General features: G+C 36.7%; 2 protein-coding genes across 2 annotated transcripts in view; both read right to left on the bottom strand.

Moving 5' to 3' along the window:
• Positions 1-6,891, bottom strand: part of LOC122057677 — a 16,532-nt gene extending 9,641 nt beyond the window's left edge. Inside the window, exons 1-4 of the mRNA XM_042619877.1 lie at positions 6,554-6,891; positions 5,985-6,204; positions 1,380-1,505; positions 1,152-1,304 (exon numbers count right to left, since the gene is read on the bottom strand). Of these exons, the coding sequence (XP_042475811.1) occupies positions 1,152-1,304; positions 1,380-1,505; positions 5,985-6,204; positions 6,554-6,627 (573 nt within the window). The 5' untranslated portion in view covers positions 6,628-6,891. The remainder of the gene's footprint in view (positions 1-1,151; positions 1,305-1,379; positions 1,506-5,984; positions 6,205-6,553) is intronic.
• Positions 6,892-8,431: 1,540 nt separating this feature from the next.
• LOC122057649 (probable LRR receptor-like serine/threonine-protein kinase At3g47570) lies at positions 8,432-13,058 on the bottom strand. The gene is made up of 2 exons (XM_042619834.1): positions 10,550-13,058; positions 8,432-10,028 (listed from the first exon to the last, which is right to left on the bottom strand). Exons 1-2 carry the CDS (start codon positions 13,056-13,058, stop codon positions 9,886-9,888), a joined length of 2,652 nt encoding a protein of 883 aa, XP_042475768.1. The 3' UTR covers positions 8,432-9,885.
• Between the last annotated feature and the right edge of the window lie 10,559 nt (positions 13,059-23,617).

Raw genomic sequence — 23,617 nt, 5'->3', positions numbered from 1 at the left:
CTTTACCCCTCCATATTGGGACTTTAAGCACGTGCTCATTAAAGTTCAGTGCAAAAATAACTGAAAATCAATTTTGGCCAAAACACATAAATGACTCTTGATCTCTTTTTGATATTTTTGTTTTACCAATTTTTTTTAAAAATAGAAACAAGCTCCATAAATGATACCAAATGTAGTGAAAACCATTTTTGTGAACAAAAATCAAAAAGAAAAATGATACCAAAGAGGGCCTTTGCTATTAAATATTCTAATCTAACTCAAAACACTAAACTTGACTACTAATCTCAATCCCGGTACTAACTTTATCCCCACTTTATGGGCTTATAAATTAGGCTCATTACAAATGAAACACAAAAAATAAAAAAATAAAAGACCCAACCTATAATATAACTACCCAAAGATCAATTCAGCACATTGTACTGCACCGACACCTTAAAGGCCTCCATAAAGGATTAATGTCTAATGCAATTGCACCAGACCCTCTACAATAAAATAGATGTTTTACAATCAAAGTGTCACATTCACATAATCAGCTAAAAGGAACCCATTCAGCTAAGGTTAGCAAACCTCTGAACATGAGACGTGTCCCAAAAAGCAGTACTTTAGATTGGTGATGCTCCTGTAGCCCAAAAGATTAGATCTAGCATTTGCATCTCTTTATTAGTTAATGCAATGCACAAAACAATAATAATAATATAGAAAATGTTACATTTGGTGCTCAAAGTACCATTTAAATTGTTAAGTACATCCCCGCATGAAATTTCAAAACTGAAAGAAATGTGAACTCAAACAGAAGGGAATGTAGATTTATATCCAAAGCTTAACAAATGAGAAAAACGTCTTCCAGCTTCTCTTAACAGGCAATTCAATTCATCAATTATTTTGATAAAAATGTTCTACACGCCACTGCACAAATAAAAATTAGTCGTCTGAGAAAGAAATATAGTATAAATGAATTTTGATTGTCCAGCTTAGCCAGCTTCTTTTACATCCAAATTCCATAAAAGTTTAGATTCCAGAGAGTTGTAAATTACCCTAAGATGGAAAAATCCGATCAAGAACCAACAACAGATATAAAAGGAATTTAACAAACAAAATGCTGGCCTTTCTAATAGTCCAACAGGAAAATGGAAATGGACCATACAACTTACCGTTTCCCCTGATTCGAGGAGATCAGCAATACGCCTCTTAATTTTTCCAATGTCCTCAGTTGAGAGGTCATGAGTGTCCTCTTCATTATTTGTTCTCTCAGAAAATTTAGAAGCAAATTTGGTATCAACCTCAACACTATCTAGCCATGCATCCTGCATCCATAAATAATAAAATAAGAATCAGGCATCCTCTGCAATCAAAAGATAATCGACGAGCTGATGTGATACCTTAGTTTCCTTATCATGGACATATTCAACAAAGTTTCCATCAGCATCAAAATAGCCTTCTTCCCTCTCGTGCTTCAGATTGAAAGGCTCTATTTGAATCCCATCATCATCAAAATTAGCATTTTCCTGCCAACATTGATCCTTCAGTAATGGATACAGCTGAACTTCAAGAAGTTGTTGGTCCACTAAAATGAAAATTATACATTATGGGTCATATAAATATTTCCCATAAACATTCTTCTCCAGGAAATCACTACAAACAAGATGGGATTAAAAGTTTCGACACTGTGAACAAAGAGGCAAATGTTTAAGTTACAAACTGGCCAAGGATAAGCAGCTTGTGGGCGTAGAGTCAGCATTAGACAAGTCAAGTTTGCCAACAGACTAGTCAAAACAGAATCAAAAAGTAAATCACAATCATAAACAATTCTATAGTGCAAAAGTGCAAGATGAAAAACAAAGATTCAGATTTTTCCTAGTGGGAGAGCAGATTTTTTTTTTTTCCCTTTTTTAATTAAAATTTTCTATTATAATGGAAGCAAAAGATCCCAAGAAACTGAACATGCCATATAAAGTGCACAACGAAAAGAAGATTAACAAAACATTGGAGATACATAAAAAACCAAAAAGACAGGCACTAAAGCCTTTTGAAGACTTGCTCATCCCCATAAAGAAGCACTCGACCAGCTCTTGGTGCCCATGGTGGTCAGATCTGCTGATTACAAGTTTTCTCCTTGTCGAACTCTCAAAACCCTATTTTTCTTGTCCATGGTATCTATGGTCGTGATTGGTTTCGTACCTACTCAATGGGTTCAAGAAAAATTTGGAGGATAGTTTGGGGATAATATTGGCCACTTTCACCCCAAATTTCAGGCTCATCCGAGCCCCGGTGTGTGACTTCTTAATTTGATCCTATTTCAGCCCAGATTTTCAAATTCTGCCTGGGATTAGGTCCTATGTGATCTAGTCTTACATCAACCTGGTTTTATTAACTAAAAGTTGTCAAAATTGGTATTGTTTCGACCCATTTCGGCGTGTGGTTTCGATAACCTGCTAGTAGCCTAAAAACATGGTGATAGATGTTTCTTTCGTCTCTGACATACTTGGCTGCCTCAATTTGGAGGGTACTAGTGGATTCGGTCAGCCAAGATAATGGTGTGCACATCATTTCCCACAAACACATCTAGTATCGGGTATGGTGGGATTGATCAACATGACTCTTCATCATCTTCCTTCCGTACTACTCATGATGATCAGGCACAAGATGTGGCTTATTCGTGGATAGCATCTTCTCCTTCACAAGCCCCCAGCAAGCGTATCAATCCAGTCTACCAAGCAATCACGGTGGAGGAACATTCGCATCATCTTCCCGACCCATTGATCAATATCCAAGGTTGGGGTACCTAGAGTATGTGGATTATGACATATCAGACTGCTTTGATGGACTTTGGGAGTTTCTTCCAATAACCATAACATGGTCATCTTTTATGGTCGAGTCAGAGGAACAATTTCATCAGAGACAACAATCTTCCTTTTCTTTCCAGCTCGCCCAAAACTCTTATGTTGTATTGGCATAGAGTAAGAGATTAGAAGGAAGGGCAGGGGACTTTTGTTATTTGCACCTTATGTGAAGTAAATGGCTGTACAATCATGATGTAATATTTTGAAATTTAATAGCATTAAATGATTTTTCTCCACTTGTCACTTGTAATTGCATATTTAATTGGTTTCTTTATATGTTATAATACTAAATAATGTGTAGCATAGGCTATCTTAGAGAAATATACAAGTAAGGTACGGCATATAATGCGAACCTAGGGTCCGACACCAAACTAACAATTCAAGTGTGTTTTTCAACAATCTAAAGGTCCACTGTGTTTAGCGATGCTTAATTAGGGTCTCTACAAAGTTTCAGCCCAAAATATGACTGTTTGACCACCAAAATGGTCAAACGAAACCAACCACCGACCCTACAGAATTTCGACCAGAGTTTGGTCGAAACACAAAATGATTCAATTGGAAATAGACTTCTTGAACCTTGTTTAACACAAGCAGCGTTGTTCTAGAATAGCTGAAATTCTTGGAACTTTATTTTCATGATCCTCAATCATGAATCAGTTCAAAGGCCTCAAGGCTTCCTTTCAGGATAACTGGACTAAGTCTTTGAGATACTCTTTGATAACAACTTCAATGTCTACCTTTGCTACTGGCTGGCTGCTCATTGGATGACCAGACCCTTTTTTGTATTTGTATGGGTCTTTTCGGCCTCTTTTGGTAAAGTTTCACTTATTTTAACCAAAAAAAGGGGCAACGAGAAGTTCTGTGGAATTCATTAACAAGCAAATGCTCTCAAGAAAGTAAAAAAGCATAACCATTTCTATAACACATGCCCATCACTCAAACTTGCGCCTCTCACTATTTGAACCATAAATCTGCAGTTTCCACATATCAAGATTAAGCTTGATGCATATGTATATGCCCTTAACAATAAGAACACACCCCTTGCGTTAAAGCTTTTTGATGCGGATCCGGGTTCCAAGGATTGAAATCGAATCGCTTAGGACCCACTAAATAACCAAATAGTTCACTTTAGACAAGACTAGGGGCAATATTATAATTTCTGGTACAATTTAAACCCCTTTTAGAGTGAAATAAGTGAATAGGGACTTAACAGGAATTAAATCCAAAGAGAAGGATCAATTCTGAAAATAAAGATGATAATGGGGTTAAGCTGAAATAAAACCAAGAGTGAGGGGTTATTTTGCAAACTAATAAAGAGGGGTGTCTTTAATAAAGAATTCAGAAGTTGGAGGGACTTATTTGTAATAACCAGAATTAATGTGTATAAACAAAGTCTCCTTCTTCCTCACGATACTAACCAGCAAGGCGGAAGAACCAGGGAAAATGAAAGAGGAGAGGACTCCTTGAATGCTTCTCGGTTTGGTCTGGAATTTCTGGAGGAGGGTCGCCTATAGGTGGAAATCCCTCGATTAAAGCTTCAGTCCAAGCTATCCAATAGTGAGAGAGATCGAGGGACCTAAACCAGATCTGGGCAGAGAAGAGTTTCCCAGGCAAGAAGGAAATTTCCTACAGTTGCTTCAACAGACCTTGGATGGCTCTGCAATTCTGGTTGAAGGGCCCCCTAGTGGTCCTTAAGAAACCCTCCAAAGGGCTTGAGTTTTGGCTGACCGGTTGGAGAGTTTCAGCCAAGGTCGATTGTAGCTCAAACCCTGATAATGGAGATCGATCTTAGGCTTGTACCTGTATTTCAACCTGAACTGGGTGGCTGGTCTTGGATCATCAATCACACTCTCCTACTTACTCTTAAGTCACTCTCTTTCAAAAACTAAACAGAAAATAAAGAGGGAAGAAGAAGAAGAAGAAGATAAGGAAAAAATCAGACAAGGGGAGAAAATCAAAAGAGGAGGAAAGGAGGGTCGGCAGCCATTGTTCAACCAAAACCTAAATTCTCAAATTCATTCCAAAAAATCTGTCTGTTACTAGTGTATTACACAGCTTATAAAAGAAAACCAAAGCAATAAAATTGGGAGTTCACTAAAATGGAAACAAAACTAATTGGCAACTAAAATAAAAATTCAATCTAAATAAAATTACTACCAACTAATTCTAGCTTTAAAAATGAAAAGTAAATAAAAGATATCCTAAATCCATCGGCAAACTGCATCACTTTTGGGGCCCATTTGATAACGTTTTTACTGTTTCTGTTTCAAGAAACGGCAGAAACATAAATTTCCGTTTCTAGAAATAGAAACGGAATTGAATGTGTTTAATAAGTCATGTTTTTAGAAGTCGATAGTAACCAATGAAAAAATGGCCACAAGTCATTTCCAGAAACGGTGGGTCGTTTCTTGAACCATAAATAAGTAAAAATTTCTATTTTTATTTCTGAAAATAAGTGAAACGAAACAGTTTTATCAAACGCTTTTTACTCCGTTTCTGCTGTTTCTGGAAACAGAAAAGGCAGAAACACGTTTCTTGAAACGTTATCAAACGGGCCCCTGAGATATTCCTTACAAGTTTTAGGAGGGTTCCTGTAATCAAAATAAGCAGCCTGAGATGCAGTGAAACTGATACACTCTGGAGACTGAAAAAAGGGAGGAGGGGAATCAAATGTACTAGGTGTCCCAATAATTTATGAATAAGGCAAACATGTTTTCTATGACATTATTTGTAATGGGTCATAGTTTTAAGATGTCTTCAATACTATATTTCAATTTCCAAATGATTTAGAAGTTTAACATTGTCTAACATAGTTCTTTATCAGTATCTAAAAACCTTATTCCCAACGAGGTACCAATGGTTTTCTTCCCCACTCATTTGACAGCCTATCTTGTACATTAACAATGAACTTGAGAGACATTTTTGCTAGGAACTAATTTAATTGAGGCTACCAATTGGTTAAATTTAGGTTACCAAAGGAGAGAAGTTGCATCTTATGAGGTGGACAATAATGTAAGGTAGCCGGACCGCAAATAGATGCAACAAACTTGCTTTTGACAGAATATAATTTAAGAAGCAAGGAAAACATTCTAGAGAGCAAAGAAATATCCAATGACAATAAAAGGGGGGAAAAGGGAAGCTAACCTCATCATACTGCACTTCCGCAGCCAGTACATCAGTAAAGCCAGCAGAGCCTTCTTCACTAAAAAGTTCAGCAGTCATCTGATTCCGACGCTTTGCGCGTTCCTTGGCAGCAAGCTTAGGATTTTTCCCCTCGCTAGGAACTTCCTCATCTTTGCTCACGCTTGCAACTTCATCGCCGACCTTCACCTTCTTACCCTTAGGGAATCTGACTCTCTTTGGCCTGTCAAGTCAAATAGTTCAAGCTAAGCAGATAAACAAAAGGAACGAACCCAAAAGGGTATTTGGGTTTGCCGGAGGGAGAAGAAAATAAGCACAAATACACTTCAGAGAAAATGAAAAATCAGGCATTCCGGATAAGAGACATTAATTTGTCTCGGAAAAACCTAAAAGGAAACGCGAAAGCTGAAAACGAACGCGAGAACAAATCTCGTTAACAAAAAAAAAAACAGTTGCAGATAGCAAATCTTATCAACCAGAAAAAAAAGAAAAAAGAAAAGAAAAGAAAAAAGAACACCCAAGAAACCAATACGAAAATACGAATGAGGTGCAGAGATGGGAGGAAAAGGTACATGGGAGGTTTGTTCGGCTCGTCATCATCTGAAAGAGGGCGCTTCAGGTGGGCGCGAGAAGATGTTTCTTCCATGGAAGTATATCCGATCAATTTCCCACCAAAATCTCTGTAAAATGGAGAACTGGACGATTACTGGCTTTGTATTTAATCTGACTCCAGTCGGTAATCGGAGAAGAAAACGTGGAGCTGGAACATATGATGAGTTATGTTTTCAAAAATGAGAATCGGATCAATGGAATAGGGCGGATTGGAATTGATCATGATCGCTTCTGATTCTGGCCGTTATGAAATCTGAAGCGGCTAACTCTAGGGTTTTGGGGACCAGATTTTTGGGTTTTCAATTTTCAGATATGAGAAGGACTCGATTCAAACGATTCCATTTCTAACCGATTCCATCCGACAAGGGCCGATTCGAACCCCAATTCCGATTCTAATTTTCAACTGAAAACCATTTCAAACTGTGCCTGTCTTGTCTCCATAATTGTGTAAATATATGCATATGGTAAATGAAATTGAATTGGATCGAACTAGATATCAAATCGATAACAATCCGACAACATAAAACCAAAATAAGCCAAATCTAAATCGGATCAAAATTGAAATTGATTAAATCTCTTGTCAGGCTGGCTTTGGTTTCAACCATTATCAGCCCAAAAACTAGAGAGTGGCCCAAGATTCGGTCATTCTCCTCTGACGGATGAAAATGGATCAGTTGGTTCGTGGATCAAATCGATCATTTGACAACCAAAGTGTCGAAGATATAGAGTGACACCAACACATAGTAGAGAAAGAGCTTCAATCGCCCAAGTGAAACATAGGATAAGTTCAATAGTGGGTTTACAAATTCTTGCAATGCATACCAAATGCAGCCTAGAATTCTAGGATTCTAAGCGCTTTCACTCTGTTGGAGTGAATTCAAGATACGTAGACAACAAAGCATGACTTTTACCATTTGGACTCATTGTCGCTTGGATGTGGATTAGGTCCTTGTATGAAAATTATTCTTGTACGGTGTTTGATCCACATTTGAACTTAACTGATAATAAAAACCAATTAAAAGAGGAAGGATCCGATCCAATCCCTATTACCAATTCAATCCAGACAATCCTAATGGATCCGATCTGAGTTTTAAACTTTTCACATCAGGGAAAACCTAACAACGTGAAAAATGTGATCATTACCATTACAATTTTCTCCGGAGAAGTTACAATAGAGTTGGGTTGAAAATTTTAAGTTACTTGAATCTGATTCTCTGTTCTAATTTGTTGAAGGTTAGTGAGGATACTATTAGTCAAAATGAAAATTAGGCACACCAAGGTTATGTAAGTTTCAATAAGAAAATGATTATGAAACCACTTTTGAAAAAAAAAAGAAAAAGGATTAAGGTAAAACCCATTAATCAAATGTTAAACTCCTATTTCAACAATTGACTCATAGGACACTTAAGTTAAAAACAAATATGCACTTGACAAATTACGTCTACAATAGACACTCCCCCTCACAAATATTATTGTAACCATGATAACAAAATGGCTTGAGCCTTTCAATTATTTCCTCATGGCACATACTTAAAAACAGGTTCATGAAATATTCTAGTTTATTCCTTGATGTCAGCAAGTAAAGAAAATGATCCTATGGTCATTATTGGAATTCTTGTTGTGGCCCATGTCCTCGTTGCCTTCAATCTTTCTTTGTACTTTCAGTTGTCTAGCTTCTCAACGTCCATCAGAGACAGCCCTAGCATTGAAAAATAAATAAAAAAATGAATGGCTTACATTTTTCATGTCACAAAGCGTAACAACATGGGCTCATTTCTCTGAATTGAGCATAATAGCAAAAGGAGACTATAATGTTAATCATAAAACTATTTGGGGATGTATTTTCTTTTTTTTTTTGGGAGAAGGGGAGATTAGCAGGGAGTCGTATACTTGTAAGAGTTTAATGGATTCAGCTTGTTTGTGATTGGTTTCTCATCTGTTATTATCAGCATGAAGTTGCACGTGTCAAAATTGTTTTCTGCGAGGTGCAGTGAGGATTCAACTACTAGGGTGCATGGCCGGGCCCTCCCAATCATTGGATGCTCATTGCACCTCACCACTCACTGCAAAGAATTTGAACTCCAATTGCACAGCTCATGCAATATCTCTTTATATGGAGTTTGGTCCCCTCCCTTTAATGGTTTGATTATTACACGGTAGAAAGGGCATGTTCTTAGATAATCTATTACATATTTTTTTAATTGGGAAGGCGCGCGAATCTTTGCTTTACGTAAGGAAAAGAGTCATCGTATTAGATTTTCCCCTTGCTTTCTTTGCTCATCCGATTGGAAAATCTGACGAACATAGTATGAGCTTGTTGTTGCTCCTTTTGAGTTGAGCTAGCTATCATTCTCTAGTTTCATGTTTTGATCCTTTTTAGCTCTCTTTGTTTATGAGGTGCCTCCTGATGGTATCTTGCCTTGTAATTTTTCCTCTTTTTTTTTAATATATTTTTTATTCACCAAAAAAAAAAAAAAAACCCAACATTGTCCAATCTATTATATAGTTTCCTAATAAGGTGATATCTCTGTCCACTTCAGGGAGAAATGTTGGTCTCTCAAATCTGTTGTGACCTTTTTCCGCAACTCCATCTTTTCGGCCATCTCTTCCTCCCTGTTTTTCAGCACACCCCCTCTGTTTTCAACTCACCATTGGTTCTCTCTTTTCCACAGTACTCCAGTGATATTTCTCTCGCTTGGGATATTGCCAGTGATCTCTCTATACTCTCCGGTGACCCAGTTCCCAGAGCGATTCATCTCCAGCAAACACTCATAGTTGGGTTAATAGTTTTCAGGTTTTAAGGTTTTGTTTTCCTCCAAAAAAAATAATAGGTCCAAAGGTTTCAGGTTCAGGTTTGATGTTGTATTTAGCAGCTTGGATCATCAAGAATGCATGTTCAAATTACTTAGATTAAAAACATAATTAACTCAAACAAAAGAAAAAAGTTTCAATTTCACAGATAAGTATAGAAAACTCAATTTTCAAAGGAAATGATGACTTACACTTTTCATAGCCCTTATTATGGTTCATCTTCCTCGATTAGTGCCAACTCCCAGATAAATGTTCTTGATCAGATGTAGCTCCTTGATCACATCATTTATGTCCATTCGATCCAATGGTGATTCAACTGAGCAGACAACTCCAATCCTAATAACTAACACAAGGCATTCTTGCACTCTCTCTTTAATGCATCTTCGACTTCTATTGATGTTGGTTATAGTTGTTGCTTCCTCTTCTTCATCTTCTTCCATGGAGAGAAGTGATGGGTCAACGACAGCCATCACTCCATCATTCAAAGCCATCTCAGCCCAGCAGTGAAGATTAAAGTTATCTTTGAATATTTCATGCGCCTTTTCCCTGTGAACATCTCTAACAAGAGAATCCCATAACTGTAGACATCACCAATCGTTGAAATATCAACACCTGCACCATACTCTGTAATTTATGCATGTTAGGTTAGTACTTCTATAACTGGTGAGAATAAGAGCAAAATCTATCGATCTCAACTGGAAGAATAACATGACATATTGAAACCTACACAATTGAACTCAAGGGTTTAAAAGCAAATTATTTGGGTCTAGAGTTTATAGTGATATAGGTATCCAGTATCTCAATTTGGATCTCAAGAGAGGTTAGGGTATCTTCAAATTCATTCTTATAGTGCTCATATTAGGAACACAGGCTCCTCTAATGTTTATGTATGGGAAAAACTACCAACCTTATAAAAACTAAATGCATGTCTTTTAAAACCCACAGTTGGTAACCTATGGCATTCAAAGTATAATTTGATTACAGTATAGAAAGGTGTAGTCAAAACTTTGGTATAGAAATAAAGGCGTTCAAAATATCATCTAAGCATAGGTAAGATAAATAATACAATCATAACACTAAGGTAAGTACCAGCTTTCTAAAGAAGAGGACAAAATTATAATAGATCAAGAAAAGATGTACATTACCTGGTGCAATATATCCAATAGATCCCTTTATTCCGATTGAGCTCGTGTGATTTTGAGATCTACTTGTGACTTTTGAAAGAATTCTTGATATCCCGAAATCACCCAAATGTGCAGTCAAGTCAGCATCTAGAAGAATATTACTTGGCTTTAGATCACAATGAATAATTTGCGTATGACAATGGTGGTGAAGATAATCCAATGCTGTTGCCATATCAATGGCAATATTCAATCTTTGAACAAGGTTTAAATGCTTTTGCTCATCTTGTATGCCATTTGCATGTGGATGTAACCAACTCTCCAGATTCCCACCGGGCATGAACTCATATACTAAAGCCTTGAAATCATTGCCTTCAAAATCTATACTTGAGCAAGATGTTAAGATTTTTACAAGATTACGATGCCGGATATTTCTAAGGGATTCACATTCAACCTTGAAACTCTTGGAAGCACCTCTTTGTCTAATGTTGAGGACCTTTACTGCAACAATAGTTTTCCCATTATTGAGAACTCCTTTATACACCGAACCGAAACCTCCTACTCCAATCAAATTTGCAGAAGAAAATCCATCGGTAGCTTTAAGGAGTTGGGCATAAGAGATCTTAAAATGGAGACTCTCAATCATAAGTAAAGTGGATTCTTTCTTTTCTTTTCTTCTCCGGTAGAAAATGAAAAAAAATGCCCCAAAAATCAAACACAGAAAGCCCCCACAACCACATAGGATGACTATCAGCTTGAAAACATGAGGCTTGCCATCTTCTTTCAATTTTTGAGTTTGGCATGCTAGCAAATGAAGTTCTGGTATGCCTCCACAAAGCTTATCGTTTCCAATGACAGAAACTACACTCAAGTTTCCAAAGGCTCCATCTACTGATACCTCACCCTCCAAATGATTAAATGATAAATTTAGCTTTCGCAAAAACTTAAATGCACCCAAATATTTTGGGATAGAACCAGATAAGTTATTGTGTGAAAGATCTAAATCTTGAAGACCTCTCAGAGAACTCAGTGACGGTGGTATAGATCCTTGAAGTAAGTTACCCTCCATAAAAAGGTGCTCTAAGCTTGTACAAGAACCAAGGGTGAAAGGGATTTGCCCATACAACATGTTCTTAGAAGCAGCTAGGATTCCAAGATTTGTCAACCGACCCACTTCCAAAGGTAGAGAATCAAAGAAAGAATTTCTACTCAAGTATAGCTCTATTAAGGAGGAAAGATCAAATATCACTCTAGGGATGATACCACTAAAACTATTACCAGAAAGGTCCAAGTGTAACAAATATTTGCACTTTCCAAGACTTGAAGGTATTTTTTGCAAGTGATTATCATTTAAATAGAGCCTAATCAAGAGTGTCAAGTTTCCAAGAGAAAAAGGGATCGGACCTGTGAATCGGTTGCTATATAAAAAGAGTGTATGAAGCATCTGAAGTTTCCCAATTGAACTTGGAATACTTCCTTCTAGTATGTTTTCAGTTAGGCCCAAGACTTGTAAGTTTACAAGATTCCCAATCCCCACTGGGATTTTTCCATATATTTGATTTTTTGACAGACGGAGCTTTGTTAGTTGTGTCGATAAGTTTGCTATGGATTCTGGAAGCATGCCACCAAACTGATTTTCTTGAAGTTCCAAAATTGATAAACTACTACAGTTTGTCAAAGTGTTGACAAAATTTAGGTCGTCTGCCTCTCCACTTCCCAACTGATTCACGGCCAATGAAAACATGTTGAGTCTTGATAGGCCTCCAAAATCAATAGCCACTTTCCCAGTAAAACTGTTTAAGGCAGTAAGAAATACTTCAAGTTTGGACAAATTGGACACAGAAATTGGAATTGATCCATGAAACTGGTTGTTTGCAACTGAAAACCACCATAGATTAGGAAGGGTGAAGCCTAAAAATGGTGGAAGACTCCCATAAAGTTGATTAAATCCGACCTCGAAAACAGCAAGTGAGGAAAGATTATATATAGTGGGAGGGATAGTACCTGACAACATATTATCAGCAAGTGCAAGAAATTGTAATCTCTTCATTTGGCCAAGGGCATTTGGAATACTTCCACTTATATAATTGGAAGTTATGACAATGTATTCAAGGTATGAAAGATTCTTAATGGAAGGTGGGATCTGTCCTGTCAATCTGTTGTCATTGATTGAAAGGAAATGAAGCTTCAACAAGGTGCCAAGTTCTACTAGAATTTTCCCCACAATATGGTTGGAACCCAAACTAAGTTCAATAAGGTTGGAGCAACGTGATATGTTGTGTGGTATTTCCCCTTCAAATGAATTATTGAGTAGATATAAATATTGAAGCCTGAACAGAAAACTTACTTCACGAGGGATTTCACCATGGAAGCTGTTGTTTTGGAGCGAAATCTCTCGAAGGAAACTAAGGTTTCCTATTTCTGGAGCCACAGACCCCACCAACCCATTGGATGGTAAAGGCGATGACCCTGTTTGGATGCCCGTGACCGCCACATATAACCCCTGGCCACTTGCAATAGGGAACAGAATCATTCCAAGAGCTCACTACATGAAAGGGATCATCGGTTATGCGAGCCTTGAAGGCCAGCAAGGCTAGCTTATCCGTTTCATTTGCCAAGCTCATGCAGCTGCTGCACCAGAGAAGAAGAATAATGGCATTAATGGTGCAAATAGACAAAAGCACCAAGGGAAAACCCATCAAATTATTGCCGTCTGGGCTATATGAAATGAATAGTCGGGGGAGAAAGCAGAACTCTGGAAGAAGAGATGGGTTTAGGACGACCTGATTGAGTCAATGTACCATCTGGCCAACCATTGATTGCAATTTATAGTCTCATCAATTGCAATTTAGGCATGGAACTATTGAAAAGACAAACCCCACATTCAAAGCATTTGATGCAAAAGTCCTTAAGGATAAGAACAAGGCCTGTACCCTCTCGTCTTCTCTTTGTCTTCTACCGTGACAACAGCTGTCAATCCTACTACTTGGTGACCCACTTCCATTAGTCTACTATGAAGAATACAAACTGAGGCTAAGATGGTCATCATCGTATGAATTGATAACAAAACTTGGGGTGATATATCCACTTCCATTAGCCTATCATGAAGGAATCAAATTGATGCAAACCATTAAAGTCCTCAAGAAGAGGGTCATCACTGTATGAAATGGGACTTTACTTTTACAGGAGAGAGTGAGTCAATTGATGATGAAAGTGTGATATAAATGTTAAATTCATTTTTTTGTTATATAGTGCAGAAAGATCTTCAATGACTTGATCTGTGTTTCTTCTGTTTGCTCTAGAGAATATCAGTTGGGATGTTCAAGATTGTCCGAGATATAGATTTAATTGACATTTCATTTTTATCTTTTTTGTTATTATGTTGATCTAGGTGGTTAGTCTACTGATGGCCATGCCGAAGGTGGAGTACAATCTGAATTTTTATTTTTTTTTCTTTGGTTCGTTCCTGTACTGCATTCATTCTTTACTGACCTTCAGCCAAAAAAAAAAAAAGTTCTATAATGCAGAAGATGAAATATCCCATCACTAATTAGCCATTAATAAGATACCTTTTTATTATTATTATTTTTTATTCTTTGGGGTGTCCAACTTAAATGTATCATCATCTGCTTAATTGAAGCATATATACTTAAAATTCAATGGATTGTTTTTTTTTCTCTTTTTTTTCTTCCGGAAGTGCGCTCTCAAAATCACTTGGAATTAAAGAAAAATAACTTGGCATTCAAGAGATTTGTCATGCATTGCCACTGTTGATTGGTAGATGTAGAATTAATTCATGTACATATGGATGACTGGTTGGTAGATTTTTTTTTTTTTACTACTCTATCCTATAAGCACCACTGGCCAATGGCCAGCCTACTGGGTGCTCTTCTCTCCTGGGCGTCAACTCTTCAAGCCAAAGCTGCCACCACTAGGCCATGTGTTCGTCTGGTCATAAATGTATGCCTTGTAAGTGGTCATTGCGTCTCAGACCAGCAATTTAAGCATGAAAGAGATAAATTACCAAGAACCTTCTGGTGAAATATTGTCCCAAGGAAGAGGAGCTAAAGTCTTCACCGTATGGAATGGGAGTACTCTACTCCCTTCGCGCACCATGAGATGCTACTTTACACTAAGGATGTAAATTTGAAACTGAAATCATTTATCAAAACCGAATCGAACTGTTTACATTGAAATTAAAAATTTTTTTAGTAAATGATTTGGTTCTAATTTTAAGTTTAAGACCAATTAGATAAATGGGTTGGTCGGTTTTAACCGTTTAACCCATTGGTTTCAAACTGAATTGATACCGTGAAAATCAAACCATTTTAACCGTTAAAACTGATCCGATTAACCCGTATAACGATTAAATATTTGGTTGTTTTAAAAAAACATAATGGTTGAAGAGTGAAAGACTATAGAGGCTGTCCAACAGTATATTCAATAATTTACTCCTATTATGTTGTTATGTAGTTAAATCCTTGCTTGTTCAATGCCTCATTTAATTTGATATAAGATTGAAGCGTTTATCAACAAAAGTAAATTTTAGTAAGCATGCGAATAAACTAGCAAAATCAATTATTAACCGTTTAGAAACCGTATAGAATAAATCGCGATCAAAACAGTTTAAAACTGTGAAACCGACACTGTTTAAAAACCATGGAACCGAAATCATTTACTAAACGGTTGTGATTTCAGAAAATACAACCATTCAGTAAATAGTACGATTTTGGTTTCAACCAAATAAATGTGAACTGAATTAAACCGCACTATATACACCGAAACCAAACCGATTAACACCCTTACTTTACACTATGAGACTTGTACCATGACAGAAATGACCAATTTTGCTGCTTGATAACCCACTACCATTACTCTACTCCACTCGCGCACCATGACAGGCCACTGTAGTGGTGAAAGTAAAATAAAAATTTCATTGCTGAAGTGAAATAATGATAGAAAAAGAAAATGAAAAGGCACTTTTCAGTAGTGGATCCGAAATACTTTTTCAACTCTTATATATTCCCTTTCTGGGATCATGTGACGTCATGATTTAAGGAATCAGATCGGGTCGAAATAGAAAAAGGGTAATAAGGTAAAAAAAATCAGTTTTTTTTTTTTTCTTTCAATAACAACTAGAAGAAATTCTGTCCAATCCAAGCCGTTACAAATGAAGTGTAATAAGATTTAAAAAAAAGAATTAGTTTTTTTAATGACAACCAGAGGCATTTGTGTCCAATCCAGGCTTATACTGGCTAATCTAAATTGGGATTGGGATCGGTATTGGAATCGGCCATGTCCGAAACCAAGACCGATTCCTGGTATCTTAAACCATGTGTAACACTAAAGATAGTAATAAGTAGCAGCTTAATTAAGAAGGTGGTGTGGATAAGGCAGAGCGCGGAAATTGCAATAATGGCATCTCCATCGGACCTATTTGTAATTAGGGACAAGAAGGCTTAGGGCAAAATGACTACACTGCCCACATAAAATGAAAAATTTCACCCTTATTGAATGTCTTAGTGCACACTCTCATTGACCCTGTACTAGTGCCAGCGCAATGAAGCTTGGAAGCGATCCCCCTCCCCTGTAATTATTTCCCGTAGTTGCAGAAAACTTGTTCTCTCTATTTGTTCTTGCTTGGATCTAGTTTCTCTATTCTCTTTTTTTATTTTAATATTTAGATGATCTAGGGGTGCCTAGTTGACTGCTTTTTGTCCTGCAACTTGGGATACTTTTTTTTTCACTCATGAAAACAATTAGATAGAGCGGCTGAGCTTGAACCCCTTACCAATGGAAGAGTTGGAGTAGCTTTGGGGAATGCTTCTGCATACCCATCGGATTTTTCTTCGGGTATGGTGTGGGAGAAATGTCCTTACAAGCAAGATGGTGAGTGAAGAACCTTGGGGGATATATTTCTTTTTTGAAATTGGGAGGATGTCTCTCAACATTCTCAAAAGCCTCGTGCACTTGGTATGCCATTTTTTGTGTATACATTAATTTCATTGCAAAAACAGTAATACATTGCATACTACTACAACTACTACTACGAAGACACATGCATTATATATTAAAGTCATACTACAACAGTTGCATCACAGGACATTAAATACAAATGAACACTCATAGGTACTTGTAACCAAAACGTAAATGCCCGGGCTTCTCAAATTTTTTTTTATGGCATATAATTAAAAGTACTCTCATGTAATATTCTATGTTACTCCTTCATATCCGATAAGAGAGGAAAAAGATCTCATGGTAGTTATTGAAATTCTTATTGTTGTAGCCAATGTATTGGGCTACTAGTTGCCTTCAATCTGTCTTTGTACTTTCAGCTGTCTAGCTTCTCAACGTCCATGGAGACAATCCTAGCCTTCAAAAAAAAAAAAAAAGAAGAAGAAGGAACATCTTACATTTTCCATATCCATAAGCCTAGCAACATAACCTTACTTAGATTTGTGAAAAGATGATGTTGCCTATGCAACAACCAACTATATATATATATATATATATTCGGCCCAGTACCTCTCCTTAGAGTTGTACAACCTTTTATGTTAACAAGACTGTTGAAATTGAGCGTGGCACTCCCAGGTTGGTTGTAAACTACAAACACCTTAACGATGCCATTCAATGAGTTCGTTATCCAATTCCCAATGGAAAATTTCAGCAGCCTTAAACTAAAAACTCCCAAGTTGGTTGTATACAACTCCAAGGAGAGGTAATGGGCCGAATAAGCATTTTAGCCAGAAGGTCATTTATTTCTGTTTTGCATGTTTCTAAAAGATTTTGGTTCATCTGAGCGGGTCGAGCTTTAGTAGGGATTTGGAGGTCAGAAAATCCTGTAGCATAAGGAAGGGAAACCATATGCTGTTATACCCGGGTGAGAACTGGGGCAATCCAGTAGGGGTTTTGGATGTCACTAATCCCATATTCCCAAAATAGGATTCATGCCAACCGGAAGTGGAGGAAGAACTGTACAAGATCAGGTTGGTGTGGTTGCTGTGGAGAGTGTTGGCAAAATATTTGAAAGGAATCTTGAATTTGTGGTGAAAGAATATCAATCAAAGGGCCGTATTGATCCCACCATCAAGGGAACCAGAGGGGAGTTTGATTATTGAACTTGTAATCAAAATAGAAGAACCAAGAATGACGATTAATTCTGTTTTGGAATTAGAAAGCTTTGAACCAAGCTTCTTGGTAATCATAGTAGTTATAACCAGAGGGGTTGTAAGTATTTGAGAAATTTTTGGTTATGAGGGGATGATTATTCCAGTCTTGAAAGCTGAGGATTTTACAGATGGTTACAGTTGTATGTGTAACCAGGGATTTGTCCTGTTTGTCAAAATTCAGTTTGAGTCTGACAGAGTCAGTATCTACGAGGATGTATTCGTAGAATTCTTGTGTTTTTGCAGGAGAGGAGAAATAAAAATGCCGTTCTTGGAAAAAGACTCTTTGGGCTATACTGATTGGAGAATCAATATAATTTTGAAGGGAGTCTTCAATAATGAAGAGTTCTTCTTTATAATGTCAAATGGTGGGACAATTGTGATGTCTCAAAATGTGACAAAACGACCCTCATCCAAAGCCTCACTGGCCTCAAACCTGTCTCGGTTCTTCCGGCATCCTCAAAATCAAGCATCAAAAGTGAGAAGGAAGCCTTTCTTGCCCGCCTTGCCGAGCTCGGTTCCGACTCAAAAGGTGAAGAATCAAGTGATGGTGCCTATAGTTTGAGCTCAATCAAGAGTTCAATGGTAGCCCACTGCTTCTATGAAAAATGCTCACAAATTCCCTATGATGAAGAAGAACCTCTCAGCTCTAAGGCATCTTCTTTCAGCAAATTCAAGGCTGTAACCTCTCGGAAATCTCGACGGGCTACATCAAAATCAAAATCTTCGACCAAGGGTTAACTTGGTCCTCAACATCTGCCACGCTCAATTTCAGCAGCCTTGATCCAGAAGGGCATCATTAAGGGGTCAGTTTACAACCAACCTGGGAGTGCCATGCTCAATTTCAGCAGCCTTGTTAACATAAAAGGCTGTACAACTCCAAGGAGAGGTACAACCGAATAAGCTTTTTAGCCAGAAGGTCATTTATTTATGTTTTGCATGTTTTTAAAAGATTTTGGTTCATCTAAGCGGGTCGAGCTTTAGTAGGAATTTGGAGGTCAGAAAATCCTGTAGCATAAGGAAGGGAAACCATATGCTGTTTACAATGCCAGAAGGCAATGCATTTTGAAACTTTTGGATGCAGAGAACAATAGATAAAATTTCTTTCTTGATGGTGCTATAATTCTTTTGGGCAGAGTTTCAGGTACCAGAGGTAAACTGGACAAGCTGTTCTTTGTTATCATTTGGGAGTTTTTGTTTAAGAATTCCTCCATATCCAATATTCAGAGACAGAGTTGGATTCTCCTTTAATATAATCAATTTGAAATTCAAAAATTGAAAGTAAAGCTTACCATCGGGCAAATATTTGTTTTGATGCAAGGTTTGAAACATCATTTTGTAAAACAAATTTAGCGGTGCTGCAATCAACATGAACTAAAAATGGTTTATTTAATAATGCGTTTTGAAACTTTAGGATGCAGAGAACAATAGATAAAATTTCATATATATATATATATATATATATAGGTATCCAGGTTAGCTTACGAGCACCTCAACTAATTCTCGGGGAGACTATTATAGCAACTAAGGGTGTTAATCGGTTCAGTTTCGGTTTAAATGGTGCGGATTGGTTCGGTTCACATTTATTTGACTAAAACGATAACCGCCCCATTTACTAAACGATTCCACTTTCTGAAACCGTGACCGTTTAGTAAACGGTTTCGATTTCACAGTTTCTAAACGGTGTAGATTTCACGGTTTTAAATGGTTTTAGTTTCGGTTTATTCCATACGGTTTCTAAAACGGTTCATAATCGATTTGTTATAACTTACAATCATCTCTAAACTGAAGATCATAAGATTATCAAAAAATAATTGGCAACCACAAATAAGAGATTCTATATTAACGATGGTATGTCTTAATTTGATAATCTAGTGTTATTTCTTTGCATGGCCATTCTCAGACATTTAGAACTAATATCATACAACATCCATATCTAGCCTTCTACAACATAAAATATTAAAATGGCAGGTGGTTAAGCCAAAACACCCCATCTATGATAACATAATAACATAGTAACATAAATGGATTACAAGTTCATGATCTAAAGCCTAAACTTGAACTGAATTGCAATAAATCATACCAAAGCAGGATGGACACTTAATTTAATTGTTAATTGTTATACGGATTAATCGGATCGGTTTAATCGGTTTTAAATGGTTCGGTTTAAACGGTTTCAATTTGGTTTGAAACCAACAGGTTCCGCGGTTAAAATCGACCCAACCCATTTAGCTAATCGGCTTGAAACTTGAAACCATAACCGCACCATTTACTAAATAGTTTTGCGATTTCGGTGTAAATGGATCGGTTCGATTTCGGTAAACGGTTTTGGTTATAAATTCACATCCTTAATAGCAACCCATCGCCACGGCCTCCACTTAAATTGTATATGCACAAATGAGAATCGAACCTGGGACCGTGCGTCTATCCACATAGTCCCCAGTTCGCCTTAACCATCTGGGCAACCCACAGATGGGTAATCAACTGAATACAATGTCCTCTAGATTGGGTATAATAACAAAGGTGACCATAATGTTAATCAAAGGTTGATGACAAATTAGGGGTGTCATTTGTCATAGATACAGTTTCCGAAGTATTAAACAAAGAAAAAGAAAACACCATTCTTTAGATGAGCTTGGATTTTTTAGAATGCATGTTCCAAGGATGGTCCCCTGCACACCACATTCAACTTAAGGGAAAAGCATCAAATGGATATTTCTGTCAATTCTACCTTTTGAACATCATTGATCAATGCCCTTTGATTTTCTTTACTAACTCAACAACATCCAGTGGCTATTTGATTTTTTTTTTACTCACTCAACAACATCCAATGGTTATCTTTAAATAGGATTTCCAAAATATTTTTTGTCCATTTAGAGCTTTAAAAGAAGAACAAGAAGAAATAGAGAAATAAAGACAAGGAGTGAAAAAAAAAAGGGAAAAATGAAGAATCAACTTCGCATCCCAATTAATAATTAGATAAAAAACCTATGTCATGTTGAAAACAATTCGTAACATATTGATTTTTTACTTAGGCCTTAGTTGAAGAGTTAAGACATATAATACTAAGAACACTAAAAACCTAAAAAAGACTACAATGATAGATAGACCGATGTGCAGTTGGTTTAAAAATTAGTAAGATTAGCATATTTAATTCAATCAAAAGAAAAAAGTTTCAACTTCGTCAACAAATACAACAAACTCAATTTTTGAAGGAAATGATGACTTACCACTTTTCATATCCCTTACTATAGTTCATCTTCTTTGGTGAGTGCCAACTTCAAGATAAATGCCCCTGATATGAGTTAGCTCTTTAATCACATCATTTATGTCCATATAAAAACCTAACGAAACCATAATTTCTAAAAGCACACCTTACCGATGACCGATCACAGTCGATATGGCTGATCCAATATTGATACTTAAAACCATGAATAAGAGTTCGATCAGACATATGCATAAGCACAAGTAATCAGATTGTGGTATTCTTGAGTCGTTCATGTGAGAAACGTAATGCAATTTTCAATGAGGTGACATATGTCATATAAATGTTTAACTAACTTCAAATTATCCTACGGATTTTCTTTCCCGTCACTATGCCTAGTGATGTATTATATGTCACTATTTGTCATATGACAATGCATAGGTTAGTCCATGTGGTAGGGAACCAAATAAGCATCTCATTGGTATAATTTCATCATAAAATGAGTAGTGGAAGTAACTAAAATTATGAAAGATGCCACGTATTTTTCGTAATTTTACTAATACTTTGAATCGTAGTTTGAGCAACTTTCCTTGCTTATTTATTTTCGACTAAACATTTGCTATTGAGATGTATATATGTAGGGTTTTCTATCATATAGACTAACCTATATATTGCCAAGTGACAAATAGTGAATCATTATACTTCACTAAACATAGTGACACTTAAAAAGACCCTAATAAATTAATATTTATTTGAGAAATGTTGCAAAGAGCTCCAACTAAACCATTGATATCACTAACCCTCTAAACTCATGTTGACAAGGAGGCAATCTAAAACGGTAGCCAATGCATTTCTCCTCAAATCTTATCTCTAAATATGATCTCCCTTGTTCCCTTAAATTTGGGATGACAAGGAACTTGCACGTGTGAGTTGGTGGGTCATATTAATCATACATCAAAGCAAACAATGTTTTTTTTTTTTTTTTTTTTTTTTTCTTTTTTAATATGCAGGGAGGGGAAGTAGATAACAGCCAGGAGGGCTCGGGTTAGAAGGCTCAAATGTGAGACCTCTTGGTGAGTGTGAACTTTTTGCGCAACACAGCTCACCAACTGCACTAGGTAGTTGCTTTTTTTTTTTTCGCTAGAAATTCTGAGATTTTATTAAAAGTAATGAAGAAAAAGAAATAAGAACTGAAAAACAAGAAAATGTGATTCAGAGCTTCCCACCTTCAGCATTGCCATCAAACAGGGAGCTTTGAAACACCTACGATAAACTATGAAAATCGGTATCTGGGTCTTCCCGCTGCATCGTACGCAATCTCATCATTAATGAATGATGGGAATGATATATCTAACTCAGATGTCCCTGACTTTGCTGCATTTGTCGCAATATAGTTCGATATTTGAGTTTGCTTCCTTGAAGCAATGCATGATTTTCCAATTTATTGCATTTAAGAAAGGCTGAAACTCCAACCAGTCGAGCATTACATACAATGGGACCGCCTTTGCTTGAACTGAGGTTACTACAGCCACCGAATCAGGCTCTATCCATATTATTTCACTAGGTAGTTACTGTTAAAGCAAGCAATGTCAGTGTGGAAAAGAATAACTAAAAGAGAATGGCAATGCCTCTTCCCCTTGTTTTAGCAATCAAAGCTATCGTAAATTCACATGCTAACCATAACAAGGTAGTAACTCATGACCAAGGTTTTAAACTTGGATTTGGTCTCAACCGATATTGATCCAGATCGGATTGGTATCAGTCAGGATCAGATGGATTTATCCCTACATTTAAAAAAAAATGGTGTTTTGAATCATTGTACACTTTATATCTTACCAATGGATCGGTCAAGATCAGTGATCAATCTTAGTCGATACCAATCCAATCCAATTTTTAAAACTAGGTTCCATTAGCGAGTGAAGAGGTTGGAAGGAGAGAGAAAAAATCAAATATAACTAATTAGTCATTATTAAGATTTCGTTGTTTTATTTATTTATGAAGTGCAGTCTCAAAATCACTTGGAATTAAAGAAAAATAACTTAGAATTCAAGAGATTTGTCATGGATTGCCATTGTTGATTGGTAGATCCAGAATTAATTTATGTATATATGGATGAATGGTCTGGTAGATGTATGACTTGTAAGTGGTCATTGCGTCTCAGAGCAGCAATTTAAGCATGAAAGAGCCAAATTATCGACAACTTTGTGGTGGAAGATTGTCACAAGGAAGAGGAGCTAAGTCTTCACCGTATTGCACCCCCCCTCTACACCCCCCCCCAAAAAAAAACATCCTTCACCATATGGAATGGGAGTGCTTTTAAAAAGAAAATTGAGCGGCCCATCTTCTTTTGTCTATAATTTTGTTTGACTTAGTAAGAATTGAAGAAATTTACAATCAAAAGCGGCTCTACTTTCTTCTATCCCATAACTCAATTTTTCTTTTAAAAGCACGCCCATTCCATACGGTGAAGACTTATGGCCCATTTTTCTAGAAATGTGTTTTTCCATTTTTCTTTGTTCAGAATCGAAAAAACACCTTAAAAACTATCAAGGAAGAGGAGCTAAGGGCCCGTTTGGTATCGTTTCTGTTCCAGAAACGTCGTTTATTGTCAAAAACGAAAATTTCAGTTTCTGTGTCAAAACGCAATTTTTAAACGAAAAAATGGTGTTTCAAAATTTCAGATTTTTATCGGGAATTTTTTTTTTTTTTTTTTTTTTTTTT

Source organism: Macadamia integrifolia, chromosome 2, assembly GCF_013358625.1.
Source record: "Macadamia integrifolia cultivar HAES 741 chromosome 2, SCU_Mint_v3, whole genome shotgun sequence".
Lineage (NCBI taxonomy): Eukaryota > Viridiplantae > Streptophyta > Magnoliopsida > Proteales > Proteaceae > Macadamia > Macadamia integrifolia.
Note: the sequence above shows the minus strand (reverse complement) of the source record. Positions and strands in the feature narration are given on the sequence as shown.

What these genes read in the sequence shown, in the direction of transcription:
- LOC122057649 (XM_042619834.1), bottom strand. Translation starts at nt 13,058, where the DNA reads ATGATTCTGTTCCCTATTGCAAGTGGCCAGGGGTTATATGTGGCGGTC. An exon ending in TATTGGATATATTGCACCAG is followed by an intron (nt 10,029 to 10,549) that starts GTAATGTACATC and finishes CATAAATTACAG; the next exon opens with AGTATGGTGCAGGTGTTGAT.